At 46.7% G+C, this 14,178-nt stretch overlaps 1 protein-coding gene across 4 annotated transcripts in view; it reads right to left on the bottom strand.

Moving 5' to 3' along the window:
• Positions 1-14,178, bottom strand: part of ERI3 (ERI1 exoribonuclease family member 3) — a 150,577-nt gene that overhangs the window by 95,607 nt on the left and 40,792 nt on the right. For 3 of the 4 annotated variants that reach the window (XR_003256836.1, XM_026086726.1, XM_026086727.1), the window contains one exon: positions 8,710-8,782. Coding sequence is in view for 2 of the 4 variants with exons in the window: in XM_026086726.1 (XP_025942511.1) it covers positions 8,710-8,782 (73 nt within the window). In the remaining 2 variants the exon portion in view is untranslated. Of the gene's footprint in view, positions 1-8,707; positions 8,783-14,178 lie in introns of those variants that run through there. The other variant, XR_003256837.1, reaches the window with a different exon arrangement.

Raw genomic sequence — 14,178 nt, 5'->3', positions numbered from 1 at the left:
TGAGAGAGCTGGGCCTGTTTAGCCTGGAGAAGAGAAGGCTGAGAGGAGATCTTATCAACGTGTACAAGTATCTGAAGGGAGGGTGTCGAGAGGATGGGACCAGACTCTTTTCAGTGGTGCCGAGCGACAGGACACGAGGCAACGGRCACAAACTGAAACACAGACGCTTCCATCTGAACATGAGGATGAACTGACTCCTACCACATCCCCGTGTAATGAATTCAGGAGCAGGAAAGGGAAAAGACAGTCAAGAACTTGCCTCACAGCTGAATCTCACCCTCTCCTCCCAGCACAACTCCCTGCTTTTTGGCTTTGGCTTTGGCTTTTTCCTTGGAAATACGTTTTTACTCAGCACTTCTTGTCAAATAACAAAGGGAGGAAGTGTCCCTCTGCAGCAGGACAAAGCGGGCTGTTCCTTTAAGGCCTCTCCTGGATGCCCTTTCCCTTTCAGATAACTATTCTCTGACTCCCTCCTCTTCTCCCTCCCTTTGATTTAAGAGTTCCTCTCCTGGCCCTGACAGTAAGGTATTTCTGTCCCACAGATTATAACTCACTCTGGGCTATTATTCAACTCCCAAGCCCTAGCCCTGCTGCATTTAGTCCAAACATAATATCCTTCATGCATATATTATCTGTCTCCCTATTATCTGGAATCATTTCGGAATTAAATTTCAGTCCTGCAATATTGGCTTGAAGAGCGGCTCGCTTTATGGGCTAGTCAAAGGTTAGAATACCAATCAAAATAACACTGCCGATGCAGAGAGACATTTTAATATTCCAAAACCCGGTAATTGTAAAAGGACATAATATTTTTTCCCTGATTACCCCAAAGGCAACACATGTTAACAAGGCGAGGGAGAGAGTGAAAGAAATTTCAGAGTTCAGACAGCTGCGCGACAGATTTAAAGGAGAAGTCGTGTACGGCTGCAGCGCTCGGGCAGCGGGAGCAGGAGGGCTGCCCTGCCCTGCCCTCCCTGGCAGCGCCACGCACCTTCGCCGCCTGCACCGGCGATGCCGCCCGCGGCCCCGAGCCCCATGGCATTCGTGCCAGGCACAAGCACAGGGCTCGCTCGCTCCCAGCCACCTTCGAAGGCGCTCTCACTGCGAGGGAACGAACCAGCGAGAGCTGCGCCGAGACAGACGGACAAAGATCATCACGGCAGAAGAAACCGCTGCGATCGGCTGGCCTGATCTCCTGCACAGGCCGTGAGACTGCCCCAAATCAATTCCTGTTTGAACCAGAGCTGATCTTTTCAGGAAAAAACCTTCCGTCCCGAGCTTGAGAATTCACCACAGCCCTCGGTAAGTTGTTCCATTGGTTAATTACCCTCACTGTAAAAACCTGCACCTGAATTATCTCACTTTTGGCTTCCAGGCACTGGAACTGCTGATGCTTTTACTGGCTAGACTAAAGGAGCTGCTCACCACATTTTGGCTCTCCATTTAGATACTTAGGGACTACAGTCAAGTCACCCTTACCTTTCTCTCCGGTAACCTAAATGGCTCCCAGGGTCTTTACTGTATGGCAAGTGCTCTTGTGGGTCTTCACAATTCTTGTCAACAACCTTCAAGTTTCCAGAATCCTTTGGGATGCACAAACTCCGGAGAGGGACCAGGATCCCATACGGGTCAAACCAGTCCCAAACAAAGAGATGATCCAGCCCCTCTGTTCCTGCTCACTATTCCCTGTTTATAAATCCAACAGCATCAGCCTCCTGGGTGCAGTATCTGCACACTTTATCAAAAATGATTTTTATGTTTTCTTTCAGGGCATTGATAAAAGTGTTAAATACAAGAGGTCTGAGAAATAGATCCCTGTGGGACCCCACTAGGAAGACATGCACTCCATGATGATTACCCATTTACAATTAAATGCTAGGAGCTGTCAGTTTGCTCCTTCTTAATCAATGTAATGTGTGCCATGTTGATTTTGTATCACTCTTGTTTCTTAATCAAAATGTCATAAGGTACCAAGTCAAATGCCTTCCAGAAGTATATTACATTGACATGGTTACCTTTATCAACCAAACATGTAGTCTCATAAAAAAAATATCAAGTTAGTTTGAAAAAGATCTAGCTTCCATAAATCCACATTGATTGGCATTATATTACCCTCTTTTCATTCTTTATTAATCAACTATGATATCTGGCTTTTCATTACTTTGCCCAGAATTAATGTCAAGCTGATAGGACTATAATTACTTCATCGGTCATCCCATTTGCCCTTCTAAATTACTGGTACAACATTAGCTTTCTTCCAGTCCTCTAGAACTTCCCCCATATTCAAAGACTTATTAAAAGCAACATTAACGTCCAGGGCTTCTCAGCCAGCTCTTTTAAAACTCCTGTAAACCAGCTACACAGAATGCCAACTTAAAGCTGACACTTTACTTCATCACAAAATCTTGTTGTAACAGAAAACATTTTGCTCAGTGATACAACATCCTCTGCCTTTCCATAAACACAGAACAAAAGTATTTATTAAACACTGTTATTATGCTGTTATAAGCAATTATTTCATTTTCTTCCAGTTATGAGCCAATGCTGTTGCACGGACACTTTTCTTTCCTAATCTACGTGGAAAAGCCAGTTGTACTCCCCTTAACCCTAGAGCTGTTTTTCCTTCAGTTTCCTTCCACAACCCTCTGTTACTCCTACCTTCTGAGAGAGACTCCCCAAGGCCAAGAGCTGCAGAGCCGGGGATGAGGAGCCCAGGGAATGCCCCCAGCACAGCTTCACAGGAAGAAGGTATGACAGGGTCTCAGCGATTCAACAAAGCTCATAAGCAGCCGTTTGCAGTTAAGTGGCAACATCTACTCGTGTGCTTAACACTACGGCTGTGAAACACTCTGCCTGAGGAGTCCTCTTCGGTCATCTGATCGTACAATCCATTACAGATTCTCTATAGCCAATAACTGAATAAGCAGGCAATTGATAACAATCACAGCAAGTCCTTGAGAGGTTAGACCTCATGAAAGCAACTTTCAGGAATTCAGGCCAAAAAACAAATTCTCAATTGCATCTATTTCAATGTTCTTTGTCCAAAGCACTTGAGACACTTTCAACACAAAGTGCCTGAGAACTCCTCCTCCTACCACACCAAAGGCGGAAAGAATTGTTAATTCAGAGGAGAGACAAAAAGCTGTTAGCAAATCTTTATTTGTTTAGGATGTGTTTGTTTCTAGTTGCCAAATATTAACAAAAACATCCCATTACATGCTTCCTCTGTCTTAYTTCACAAAATGAGTAGGTGACCTTAAAACATTTGTGCATATGCATTAACAGTTTGCTTCCACGCTATGAATACCCACAGATCAATAAAAGCCGGGCCTGGAAAAGGCCAGCTCTGCACACAGCCATGCCTCCCCCAGTATGGACACATTGTGCTCCCCAAGGCTTTGTCAGTTCTGTTTCCTGATGCCCCAAGTAGGAAAGTTGCATTCATCCACCCATCTCATTCAACCCTTGCCTTTCATATGCCAATCATTACACAGAACAGCTTCTTTCTCTAAATAGTTGTTCCATTATTTTATGAACAGTGATTGTCAGGATCACTTTCCCTCCCTTGGATGGTTGGCTGGGGGACTTAAAGAGGGCAAAGCAGAAGCGTACAGCTGCAACCACACTATGTGATGTGGAAAACAACACTGTGTCAACCAGTGAGGATCATATGAGATAAAGCCCCCTTAAACTTTTCCCCTCTCCTGATATATCTATGCCCATTTGCACTCCTTACCCCTAGTAGCTGTTGGATGACCTTTGAAGCTTTTTCCAGCACCTACTCTCTGTACAACGACAAAACCAGGAGCAACAACACATGCAATCTGGGAGACGTAAAAGCAACGGGCCAGCTATACCGGGGCAAGGCGATGGAAACTKTTCAGAGAAGCCCAGGCTGGTGACAGTCATACACGGCAACCTCCTACTCTCGCACTGCAATGCGCCTGCTACRTAGTCACCTGTAACTGCCACTGTCTACCCAGAACATATTACAACCCTTGCACCAATCAAGCAGAAATCTTCATCTTCATTAGAGCAAGCCAAACTGAACCTTGAGAGCAAGGCATTCAAACTGCAGGGGAAAAAAAAAAAAAAAAACCCTCCTAGACTTCAGGAGGATGTCAAACTAGGAATAGCTTTCTGTCTCTTTGGAAGCACCCACTATTACTGTATCTAAAGACAGGCTACTCACTGTGAACAGGAATAAAGGATGGTCACGAGGGCAGCTGTCCTGAGAAAGGGGCAGATCTATGATGGGTCTGGAGGCTCAAAGGAGGATTGTCTTTTTAAAAAGTATATATAATATTTAAAAAAAGGAATAAAGCAAACTTTTACTGGTCACATAAAACACTTCATATCGTCCGGAGAAGAAACTGAAGATGAGGGTGGCATATGCAGTGTTAAAAATGGAATAGCTTCTGTAACCTAATTCTAGAGTCACAGAACCGGCAAAGTGCTTTTGTGCCAGCTATCACACAACAGTTATGCTGTACTGGAAAAGAGAAAACTAAGCAAGAATATGACAGAGGTCTATGAAATCAAGAATAGCACAAGAGAAGAGAACTGGAAACACTTACTTGCTCTTTCTCACAACACAAAATCTAGGGCCATGAGAATGATCAGACAGTAGGTTTAAAAGAAACAAAAGGACATGCTTCTTCACACAACACATGAACAAAGAGAGTAAAATTAATGCATAATTAAATAGCAAAACTCATTGCTGCAGGATGTCATAAAGACCAAAAGCATGAACAGATTCAGAAAAGGACTAACAAGTTTCTGGTAGACAGACATGATAAACACAGTGGGCGCTAGACACACTGGTCCAGAGGCAGCCTCCAGCCCAAATCCCTTGAAGAGAGATTGTTGGGAACATATAACCAGAAAAAGCTGACTCTGACCCTGCTCTCTGTTATACCCTTCAAGCACCTGCCACTGGCCTCTGGCAGAGGAAGGATCTGGGCTAGACAGACCTTTGGTCTGGCCATTCTGATACCTTCATCTTCGTCACCTTTCTAACATTTTTCTTGCCCAAATTAATCATAAGAAAGGACTCTGGTACCAAAATTTATCTTCATCCCCCTTCTTCCACTTAGTTACTCCTCCCTCCAACAAACTACCCTCCCGTCTGTGATGTGCTTACAAACACTGCAGTGCTGGCGCTCCCGCTGCCCACTGTGCTTTTCACTCCCAGGCTGTGGGCTCTCCTGAAATCTCAGGAGACACAGCCTCAGCCTAACACAACTCTGGCTCTAACCCTCCAGTGCGAGGAGTTTGTCATGGAAAGGACACTCAGCCTCACTGATTCTATTGCTAACCCAAGCAGGAGCTGGAAAGATAAACCACAGAGACTCCCAAAAGAGCAAAGGAAGCATGAACAAGAGCTGATCTTTGTGTTAGAATAAGCACTAAAGATTTTACCCAGGCTACCTGACAATACTCGTGGGGCAGTAGCTTGGTTCTAGCTTGTTAGTTGCAGCAGCTTTCTTATCTTCCTAAATCCTGCCCACAGCCTCTTGCTTTCTGCATGCTTTGCTCCACTGGTGCCCCTCACTCCTGGCATTAAGCACTCTGCTATTTCAGTCCTGAGCATCCAGCAAAGAGTACACAGCTCAGGTCCTGCACCTCAGTCCTAACCCTACAGTGCCTCTGCTTATCTACATGACAGGCACATAAGGCAAACTGGCAGACAGGATGGTGACTCTCTATTGAGATGGTTTAGGGGGATATCTGAGATGCTGCAGCATTCAAATAAAGCCTCCTCTGCTCTCTGCAGCCCTCCCAGAATGCTTAGCTAATCGAAGTGAAGAACATGATAAACTCTCTGCCCCAAGACAGCTCTACACTGACAGTTCACTAGAGATACAAGATCGCTCAGTGACATTAAAAATGTCAGCAAGCACCAATCAGGCTTGATGGAAAGGATGCATTAGCAGGCGGGGGGGAGGGGGTGCCAMAGGGCAAGGTAAAACTTCCGCAGACTCTGCCAACTGCATTTTCTCCTTTTGTCATCCCTAGAAGGCTTCTTCACAGATCCCAAGACGCTGGTGGCCACCATCACCACCCAGGGCAGCAGAGTCAGGTGTGGAGCTCACCACCACCAGCATTGCCAGATCAATCCAAAAAGGTTTTCTGGGACAACACAAGAGTGGTGACCAGCAGGGACCTCCGATTCCTGTATTCAGCCCGCCCAAAAGGCAAGTTGTGGAAACTCAGAAAGAGGGTTGAAGACACAGAGTGCTTGCCTGCACCTTTCCTGCAGCACAGAAGTGACAAGGGAAAGAGTTTAAGGAAGCCTGAGAATAACTGTCGCACCATCTCGAGAAGAGGAACTGCTTAGCTCTAAAGGCTCTCTAGCAGAGGTAGTACAGATGAGATAAATGACATAAAATGTAAAAAAAAGGGGAGCTAAGGGCTGTGCATGGGGAAAGGGAATCTGGAATGTACCTTGTTGCTGCTGCACTACACACAGGTATGCAAACACAAGTCTGCCCCCGCCCCAACACTTCACAGTGTAGGAATGAGCCCGTACTTTTTCCAGCACACAGTCGCACTCTTTGGCATTGCTTGTATTTGCTGCAGTAGTTCCCTAACTCAGCAGGGTCCTCTTGTTAATGTGCTCCCAGAGACTCAAAAGAGACAACAGGATGCAGATGGGGCTACTATTCTGCAGGAAATTGCTCCCATCAGATATGCCATTTAAACGCAAAAAAACGTCTTTTCTTATCATTAGAACAACCAAAGTCTCTGCCATTAACCATGACCTAGAAACGAGCAGTTTCACATGGACCCCAACACCTTCACTTCATGGATCAGGTCAGAGGCAGATTCAACCTGGGAGGTATTTCTAAGCCAGGAACTTGCCAGAGGGAGGGGAAAAGGGGATGCCTGAGCTATGACGGGAAGAGCAGGGGGGCTCTTTACCTGTCCATCCTTATTTGTCTCATACTAGTAACTAAAAAATCAAGAGAGACTGAGACCCCACTGGGTCTCACTGCTCAGACAGAATTATTTATCTAGGCTGGAAATCCTCTCTTCTAAAAACACACAGGCAGTTTCCCCACAAGCACCCACAGACAGGGGGCAGCAAGTGGCAGGGAAAGCTCCTCACCCCGGGGCTGAGCGCAAGCCCCAGGGGAGGCAGCTCTTACTCACAGGACAGGAGAGGTCTCCTCCTCTTCCCACTTTAGCCCTGTGCTTAGTACTTCACTGATGCTCACCAGCCCTCAACTTAATACCATACTAGTTGTTGAAGCACCATATACAAATATCCGTCTTGAAGACCAGCCCCTTGCCTGCCTATCTAACTGCATTATGATGAATCCCAGCTCCTAATATGCTAAATCCAAGAGCCTTGAACTACAGGAAAGAGCCATAAGTCATTCATCCTGGGGCCCAGAGGAACAGCACAGCTGAATCAACCTACTTCTTAGTAAACATCAAGGTATACAGGGATTTTTTTTATTATTATTATTATTATTATTTTGCAGCCATCAACCTGCTGGTTATATAGCTGCTATCCATTCACCAGAAGTTTAGTGAACTTCAAATGGCGATCATTAATGGTCACTGAACTGCAGAATGCCCCAATGTGCTTTCAGATTTCATTTACCGAGGACCAGCAATCAGCCAAAAGATTTGCTCTGACAGCAGGGAAATACAAGACCCCTTGACAAGTTCAGTCGGGAATGTGCTGCCAGCATCCCTTGTTAAGTTCATGTTCTACCCTATTTGACGGAACAGATCATGCAAATTGTCCTTCTGCAGCCACGCAGCCTGTCACTCATGTTTCCATTTAAAACAATAAACAAATAAAAGAACAAAAGAAAAGCCTACAAGTACAAAGAGCTGTTTACAAGCAAATTCCATTTACTGAGACCCCTAAYTATCAGGAAAAGGTGCAGAAACCCAAATAAAACATTAAATTGGATGGAGGAGGGGAATCATACTCATCCAAAGACTTAACYGGAAGGGCCACTCCAGTTTCTACTGCACATAGTCCCCAGGGCCCCACACTGTCATTGCTTGCAGTGTTGCTAGTTTTTTTTTTCTTGCCACTCCAATTTGCCACTTACAGCATCACAACAATTTTCTGTGCAGATGGAGCATCTAAGCAAGGAGACCTGTTGGATACATGGCAGGCTGCTCTTCAGCCAGCAAGAGAAGGTGAGGAGCAACATGAGATACAGCACAGTGAAGTGCAAAGTATTTCTTTTTGCAAAGCAAACACAGGTCCCTCAGGTGGATGGGCTGCTGAGACAGTTCCCCTTCTCCACAGCATAAGGGGAAATGCTGGCTTTTAAACTGGGGGATTTCCAGGTGTTTTCCAACCGGAATTCAATCTGAAGGGAACTGCACTCCTAGGAGCCTTAAACTGCTGGAAAACAGAGTCAGCAAGACAGGGACAGCACAACCTTTGCTGAAGAGGGGCCTCACAGCGTCCTGCTATTATGCAGAGACACCACAGTGTGCCTGCCACAATGGGATTCTCCCCAGCTGCAGAACACATCCCATCAGGTACAGGAAGACTCTATTAGAGGAGATACAATAGGGAGCCAGAGGACTCGCTCAGTCCAGCTTCTGAGAAAATAACTCATTTCAATGCAAAACAGCAGTAGTTATTAGACACCTCCTTAAAGAGGAAAGGAAAAGAGAAAGGGGAGGGGGAAGAGAGGGAAACGGGGACCATGGCAGTTTGCACAAAAGTACCTTTTTCAGATTAATCCACTGTTTGAAGTAATCAGCAACCGGCAGCCCTAAGTACTGGCATTGTCCTGGTAACCTGTAAGAGAGAAGAGAGAGCAGGTTTGATTCAATTACTGTGTCCTGACAACACAAACTCCGTTTTATTAAGCACACGTGGTGCTGAGATGGAAGAGACCCTCGAGTCTGCTGTAACATGCTGCACATCAGAGGGATCCTCAGCTCTTGGCAAAAAAATCTCACAAGAACACAACTTGGCTGAAATCTTAGGCACATCCAGCTACCTCCAGGCTGCTGGACACCTTCTTCCAGGCTGAACATTTTAAATGGGAACTGTGTGTTACTGCAGCATGGAGCCGCCCGCCACAGTGGCTAGCTTGCAAACATGACCAGAGCATCTAGGCTTAACTAAGTGAACTCATCACAACCCCCTGCAAGACCCTCCTTGCTCACCCTGCGGCTTACAGGGCAGACAGAAGGACTGACAGAAAACACGACAGGGCAATTCACCTGTGGTACCTTGTTGCTTTCTCCACTTGGCCTTTATGCGTAAAACGCTGAGTGGGACATGGGGGAGGAAGGGAGGTGTCAATGCATTCATTTTTTGAGTGGCAATGCTGCAGGACCACCATTTTTAAGAGTGTGCTGAGAAAGCAGAGGTTGCTTTTCAAGCGGATGCCTGGAAGAAGAGGGCAGTCACAGCTCTGAAGAGGCAAAGTGTAGCACGCTGTCTCAGTAAGGGTGTGAGAGYCAGCATTCAGAGCTGTCAGTGCGCGTATTTAACTTCTCTCTTCCTACAGCAAGCAGCCAGAATAGGGCTCACAAAACAAATCTCTGTTGAAAAAGAAGAAGGATTGCCCGAAGGGACAAGAGGACCCCAGGATTTTGAAGCTGCTTCTCTCAGGGTTGCCAGCCCCAGTGTATTTGCAGGGTAGCTGTGAATTGCCTCTCTGTCAGGAGATGGGAAAGGCTGAGTAGCAATGCCGGGTGACTCCAGCGGAGCCTGTGCAGGGAAATGAGTTATGGGAGTTTTCCCCGGCCAGTTTGATCTGATCAAGAGTAATTGATGGATCTTGTTCGTTCATGTACTGCTGAGCATGCCTGGGGCACTGGTCACAAGATCTTTAACTGAAGAAAAGGAACATCCCAAATAAATATGTCAACTAAATAAATGACTAAATTAGACCCATTTGTGTGTGTTAAAAGCCACAACCCCAGGAACTGGCCTTTGAAAATGGAGGGGTGTGTGGAAACCTCACAACTTCCTTGGACATGCAGGGGCTTTCAGGGGGACTTTGTAGGGGAGGAGGGAAGAGCTGCGCCAGCATCATCTGGCCAAACATCCCAACGCAGACCCCATCCAGGGCAAAATCTCCTCCTCTGTATAAGGGGAAGAATGGATAATCCAGACAGGACTTCAGCTTCAAGGCTGAAATTCAGGAAAGTTCTGCTCAGATGTAAGCACAAGCCAGATACACTGCCTTGAGCTAGGGTGCACCATCAGCACCCATGCAGAGTGCTGAGCTCAGCTCCAACCCCCCAGTCAACAGGGCAGTCTTCAGACCTATAAGCAGTTATGCTCGTCAGGGGKGACGAGAATCACTTTTAGATAATGTGAGACTCAGGTTATTGCAGTACCTGAGGAATAAGTCCAGCCTCAGTTCTGCCTCCATTTCAATGGAAAGAACAGGAAGCAAGCTAGCAAACATACCCAGAGGAATCTCCCAGGGGTATGTGGCCCACAGAGCCAGCATACACTGAGAGCCCTACTTAGGTCAAAAAAAGAATAGACTCTCTGTGCCAAAACCAAATGCGTGGTCCTGAAAAGAAGCACACAGCCTCATTTAGGAGTGGCAATTTATGTCATACAAAGAGATTTGTATAAGGAGGTCCASAGGAATCTCTTTGAAAGTAGGAAGCCTGTCAAGAGAATGAACTTGCAAACAGGACTAAGACAATTTGCAGGGTAAGCAATGTGACTTGACAGCATGGTCTCATCTCTGGGCATGGCTCATCTGACGCTAGCCCCATCACTCTGAAATAAACCACCTGGAGTCACTCCTTGCAATTGAATAACAGAGCTGTTACATAAAAAGCAGCCTGACCCATACATTTTACAGCCATTACACATATGTCCATGACATCCCAGAGCTGAACAGACCCCACCAGCCCCAACCAGTGTCCTAAGAAAGCTCATCCACTAGGGAAGCTGCTTTCTACTGGAGCCAAAATCAAAAAAGATCACAAGGAAAAGGCACCATCCAAAACAAATGACCAGTTTAATACCACCATACGATCAGCTCAACCTCTTAGACTGCTCACAGTTGGCTAGAGAGGATCATGACAGCAGTTAGCAGAAGGTGTGTTACTATAAGCAGGGGTTCTCCTCCCAACTTAAAAGGTGTTCATTAATACAGGTCTATGTCCAGCTCCAGTTAGATAAATACTTATTGTCTCACCTACCATTTGGATAGGGCCCAGAACAAGTGAGTACAGCATCGTTCTTGTTAGCCCAACGAATTGACAGCTAACCTCCCCAGTGCAATGAATGACATCTCAACCGCTTCCATCCCTGTGGGACCAAAAGGCCCAGGAATCTGGAGAGTCTGGTTCTGCTTCCACCCTGAGACTCATGGGAGTATGCCCTGGGCACTGGACAGTGGATCTTTAATTGGAGAAAAYAAATGTTCCAAATAAATATGTCAACTAAATAAATGACCCATTTTTGTAAGCAAGTAACACAACGCCAGAAACTGTCTGTGGAGCTGTGTGACCTCAGGACATTTCCCCCTCCCCCTCCGTGCTTGTGCTCCCCTCATTTCACGTTAGCACCGGAGACACTTCTCCATGAAGTTTGTGAAGCACTGGAAGATCTACACACATGCTATAACCTGGGCAGGCTGTCAGCAGCAGGGACCACAGCTTAAACACGCCAGTCTATTCCTTGAGCTGGGATAGAGCCCCTCTATGAGCCTGTCTTTAGCAAAGGAATGTACTACAGTTCTGGTCTACCCTGGGTACACAATGCTCCCAGCGCACAAAGCGGGGGGCTCTCACTGCACAGAAATCAGGTCTCCATGTAGCTATGGGAAGGAAAACACACCTCTGCAACCTCTATTCCTCAGCTCCAAGCCTTTTGCCTGCAGCAGCCCCACAATCCCCAGCCCTGGTGACCAGGGTCTTTCCCAGGTTGGAGGAAACAGGGCACACCTGTGGCTTTCCTCATGGGCAACAAAACYGTCAAGGCCCTTAAGGAAGTATCTCCATTTATTAGGGTCACCATTCACCGGAGTAGCTCATTTGGCAAATGCACTCTATCAGTAAGGCTCCTCACTTTGGCAAAATTCAACCTTGATCACTGGGGGCAGCTTTGTCTGAGCAAAGACCTCCAGATTTGGCCCTCTCTCTGGTAAGGGAGAAGAGAGAGAGCGGGACACTTCATTCAACATCCCATGATCCTTCCAGCTTTGAACTAGGTCTCCCCAAACAGGGAAGTTCTCATTTCCTTGGGTAGGAAGGTGGCTCTCAAAAGTACCCCTTCAGCCAATCGCCTTGCTTCAGGGATGACTGCAGTTGATAAGGAGAAATTTGAAAATGGCTGTGGGATTTTCCAGCCTCTCAATGCAGCTCTGGCAACATCTGTCCTTTCAGCAGCAGAGATGGGAGCACACAACCTCTGCCTGCCCCCAAAACACAGGTCCCTTTGGGACTGAAGAGGAAGTCACAGCAGGTAGCGAGCACTGCAGAACGTTTCTCAGGGCAATGGAAGAGCAGCAAGAGCACGCTCTCCTTTGCCGGCCAAGCTTTCCCTGGACTGCAGTCAGCAGTGGCAGCTACGCACCATTTTCGGAGAGCTTCATCACCCTGGGCTCCATTTTCCATCCAGCCTTGCTCCTCTGTATGCGGCAGGGTAAATGGGGCTTGGAGATGAACGAGATGCAAATAGGAGGCGAGGTCACATGGCTGCATTTCTCCCGTTGAAGCCAGCTCTCTCCAAGCCGGTAAGAAGCGCACAGCTCGGCGGTGATAAACGGCCTTGCTTTAGTTATCACTTCCCTTAAGTTAAGGAGAGCAGCCTAGTGATGGATGGGCTGGAATTCGGTTATCAGGGAAGGCTGTCAGCCAGAGTTGCCTATCTCCACACACATTTAGCAAGGCATCATTATGCGATGGCATGGAGTTAAAATATGACCAAGGGTATTGAAAGAAAGAAAGAATGGGATTAAAAAAAAAAAAAGGCAAATTGAGCAACAATAAAGGAGCGTGAGGCGAGAACGTTATCGTACTAGTGACACCTTTTATCTCGGTCTGGTTAGCTAGAGCAGGGCACAAATTGGTCCTTCCTCCACTATTGTATCCTCTTGTACAAACAGAGGCAGATAAAATGTGTCACCAGTGCGATAGCATATCAATTTAACCCTAATTATCTAGGGGGTCAAGCTAAGAAATAGGGGTTTCACATTTCAACAGGTTCCTCCATCTCTGCTCCGAGCAACCACATTAATATGGAAGGGGGAGGGGCAGCCATAATTGATTTCCRTCACTCAGGTGGTCCTAGAGTATAAAAAATTAATGCTTGATTCTCCCAACTAATCAGAGCTGGTTAATGTCCATCTGCTTCTGGGTTCAGAATGTCAGCAGACAAAGAAATTGGGCCACTTTCTACACACTGGGTGTATTGATATTGAGCCAGTTAAAAGAACAAGACCCTCTTCAGAAAAGATAAAGGGACATTAAATCTTGATATTTATAGACCTGGTCTCAGCCTTCAAAAAAATCCATGCACTAGAGACCTTGAGTTGTAACAGATACAGAATGTTTTAATTGTGCCCTGGCCAACCCCACTGCACTGGGCCGCGAAGGAGAGGGCGGGCACCCTCAGCCCCCTTCCCACCACCCTCCTGTCTTGGAAATCCATTCACATCCCCTCTGTCATTGAAGGAGGGTGGGAAAGACTGAACGAAGCTACATGGATGCAGCACCACACAACAGCAACAAGGCGGGAGCCTAAGAGGAGAGCTGGAGATCCCTTCCAGCCCTGCACCACAGTTCAAGGCAAGGCTAGGCAAGGCATAGCTTGAATGGTCCCCAGCCCTGGCAACACTGCTCTGTTTTGACCAAGTGTAGGCTCTCTACCAGGTGCTCTCATATCACAGATGAAGAGGTAGCAATTTCTCTTGGGACTCTGGAAAGCTGAGGAAAGCTTGGGTGTCTTCTTCCAACATAGAAAGCTGGCAAGGGAATAACATCCACATGCTGAGGCACGTGAGATGCTTTAGCAGAGAAGCAGTGCTACAGAAGGCAAAATCACATCAATCAGCTGAATCTTGCATCAGCTGAAGGAAAGATAGGAATTTAATGCAGTTTAGTTAAATCCACACTCTCCCAAGGGGACAGCCAAAACTGATCCAAACCAGCAGGGTTCAATGCCCCGGGGATGCAAAGAGGCAAGATCCTCTTCCAAAGAGCTCAGGC

The sequence above is a fragment of the Apteryx rowi genome, unplaced genomic scaffold, assembly GCF_003343035.1.
Source record: "Apteryx rowi isolate R43461 unplaced genomic scaffold, aptRow1 scaffold_7, whole genome shotgun sequence".
Taxonomy (NCBI): Eukaryota; Metazoa; Chordata; class Aves; order Apterygiformes; family Apterygidae; genus Apteryx; species Apteryx rowi.
This window is presented reverse-complemented; position numbering and strand designations above follow the sequence as displayed.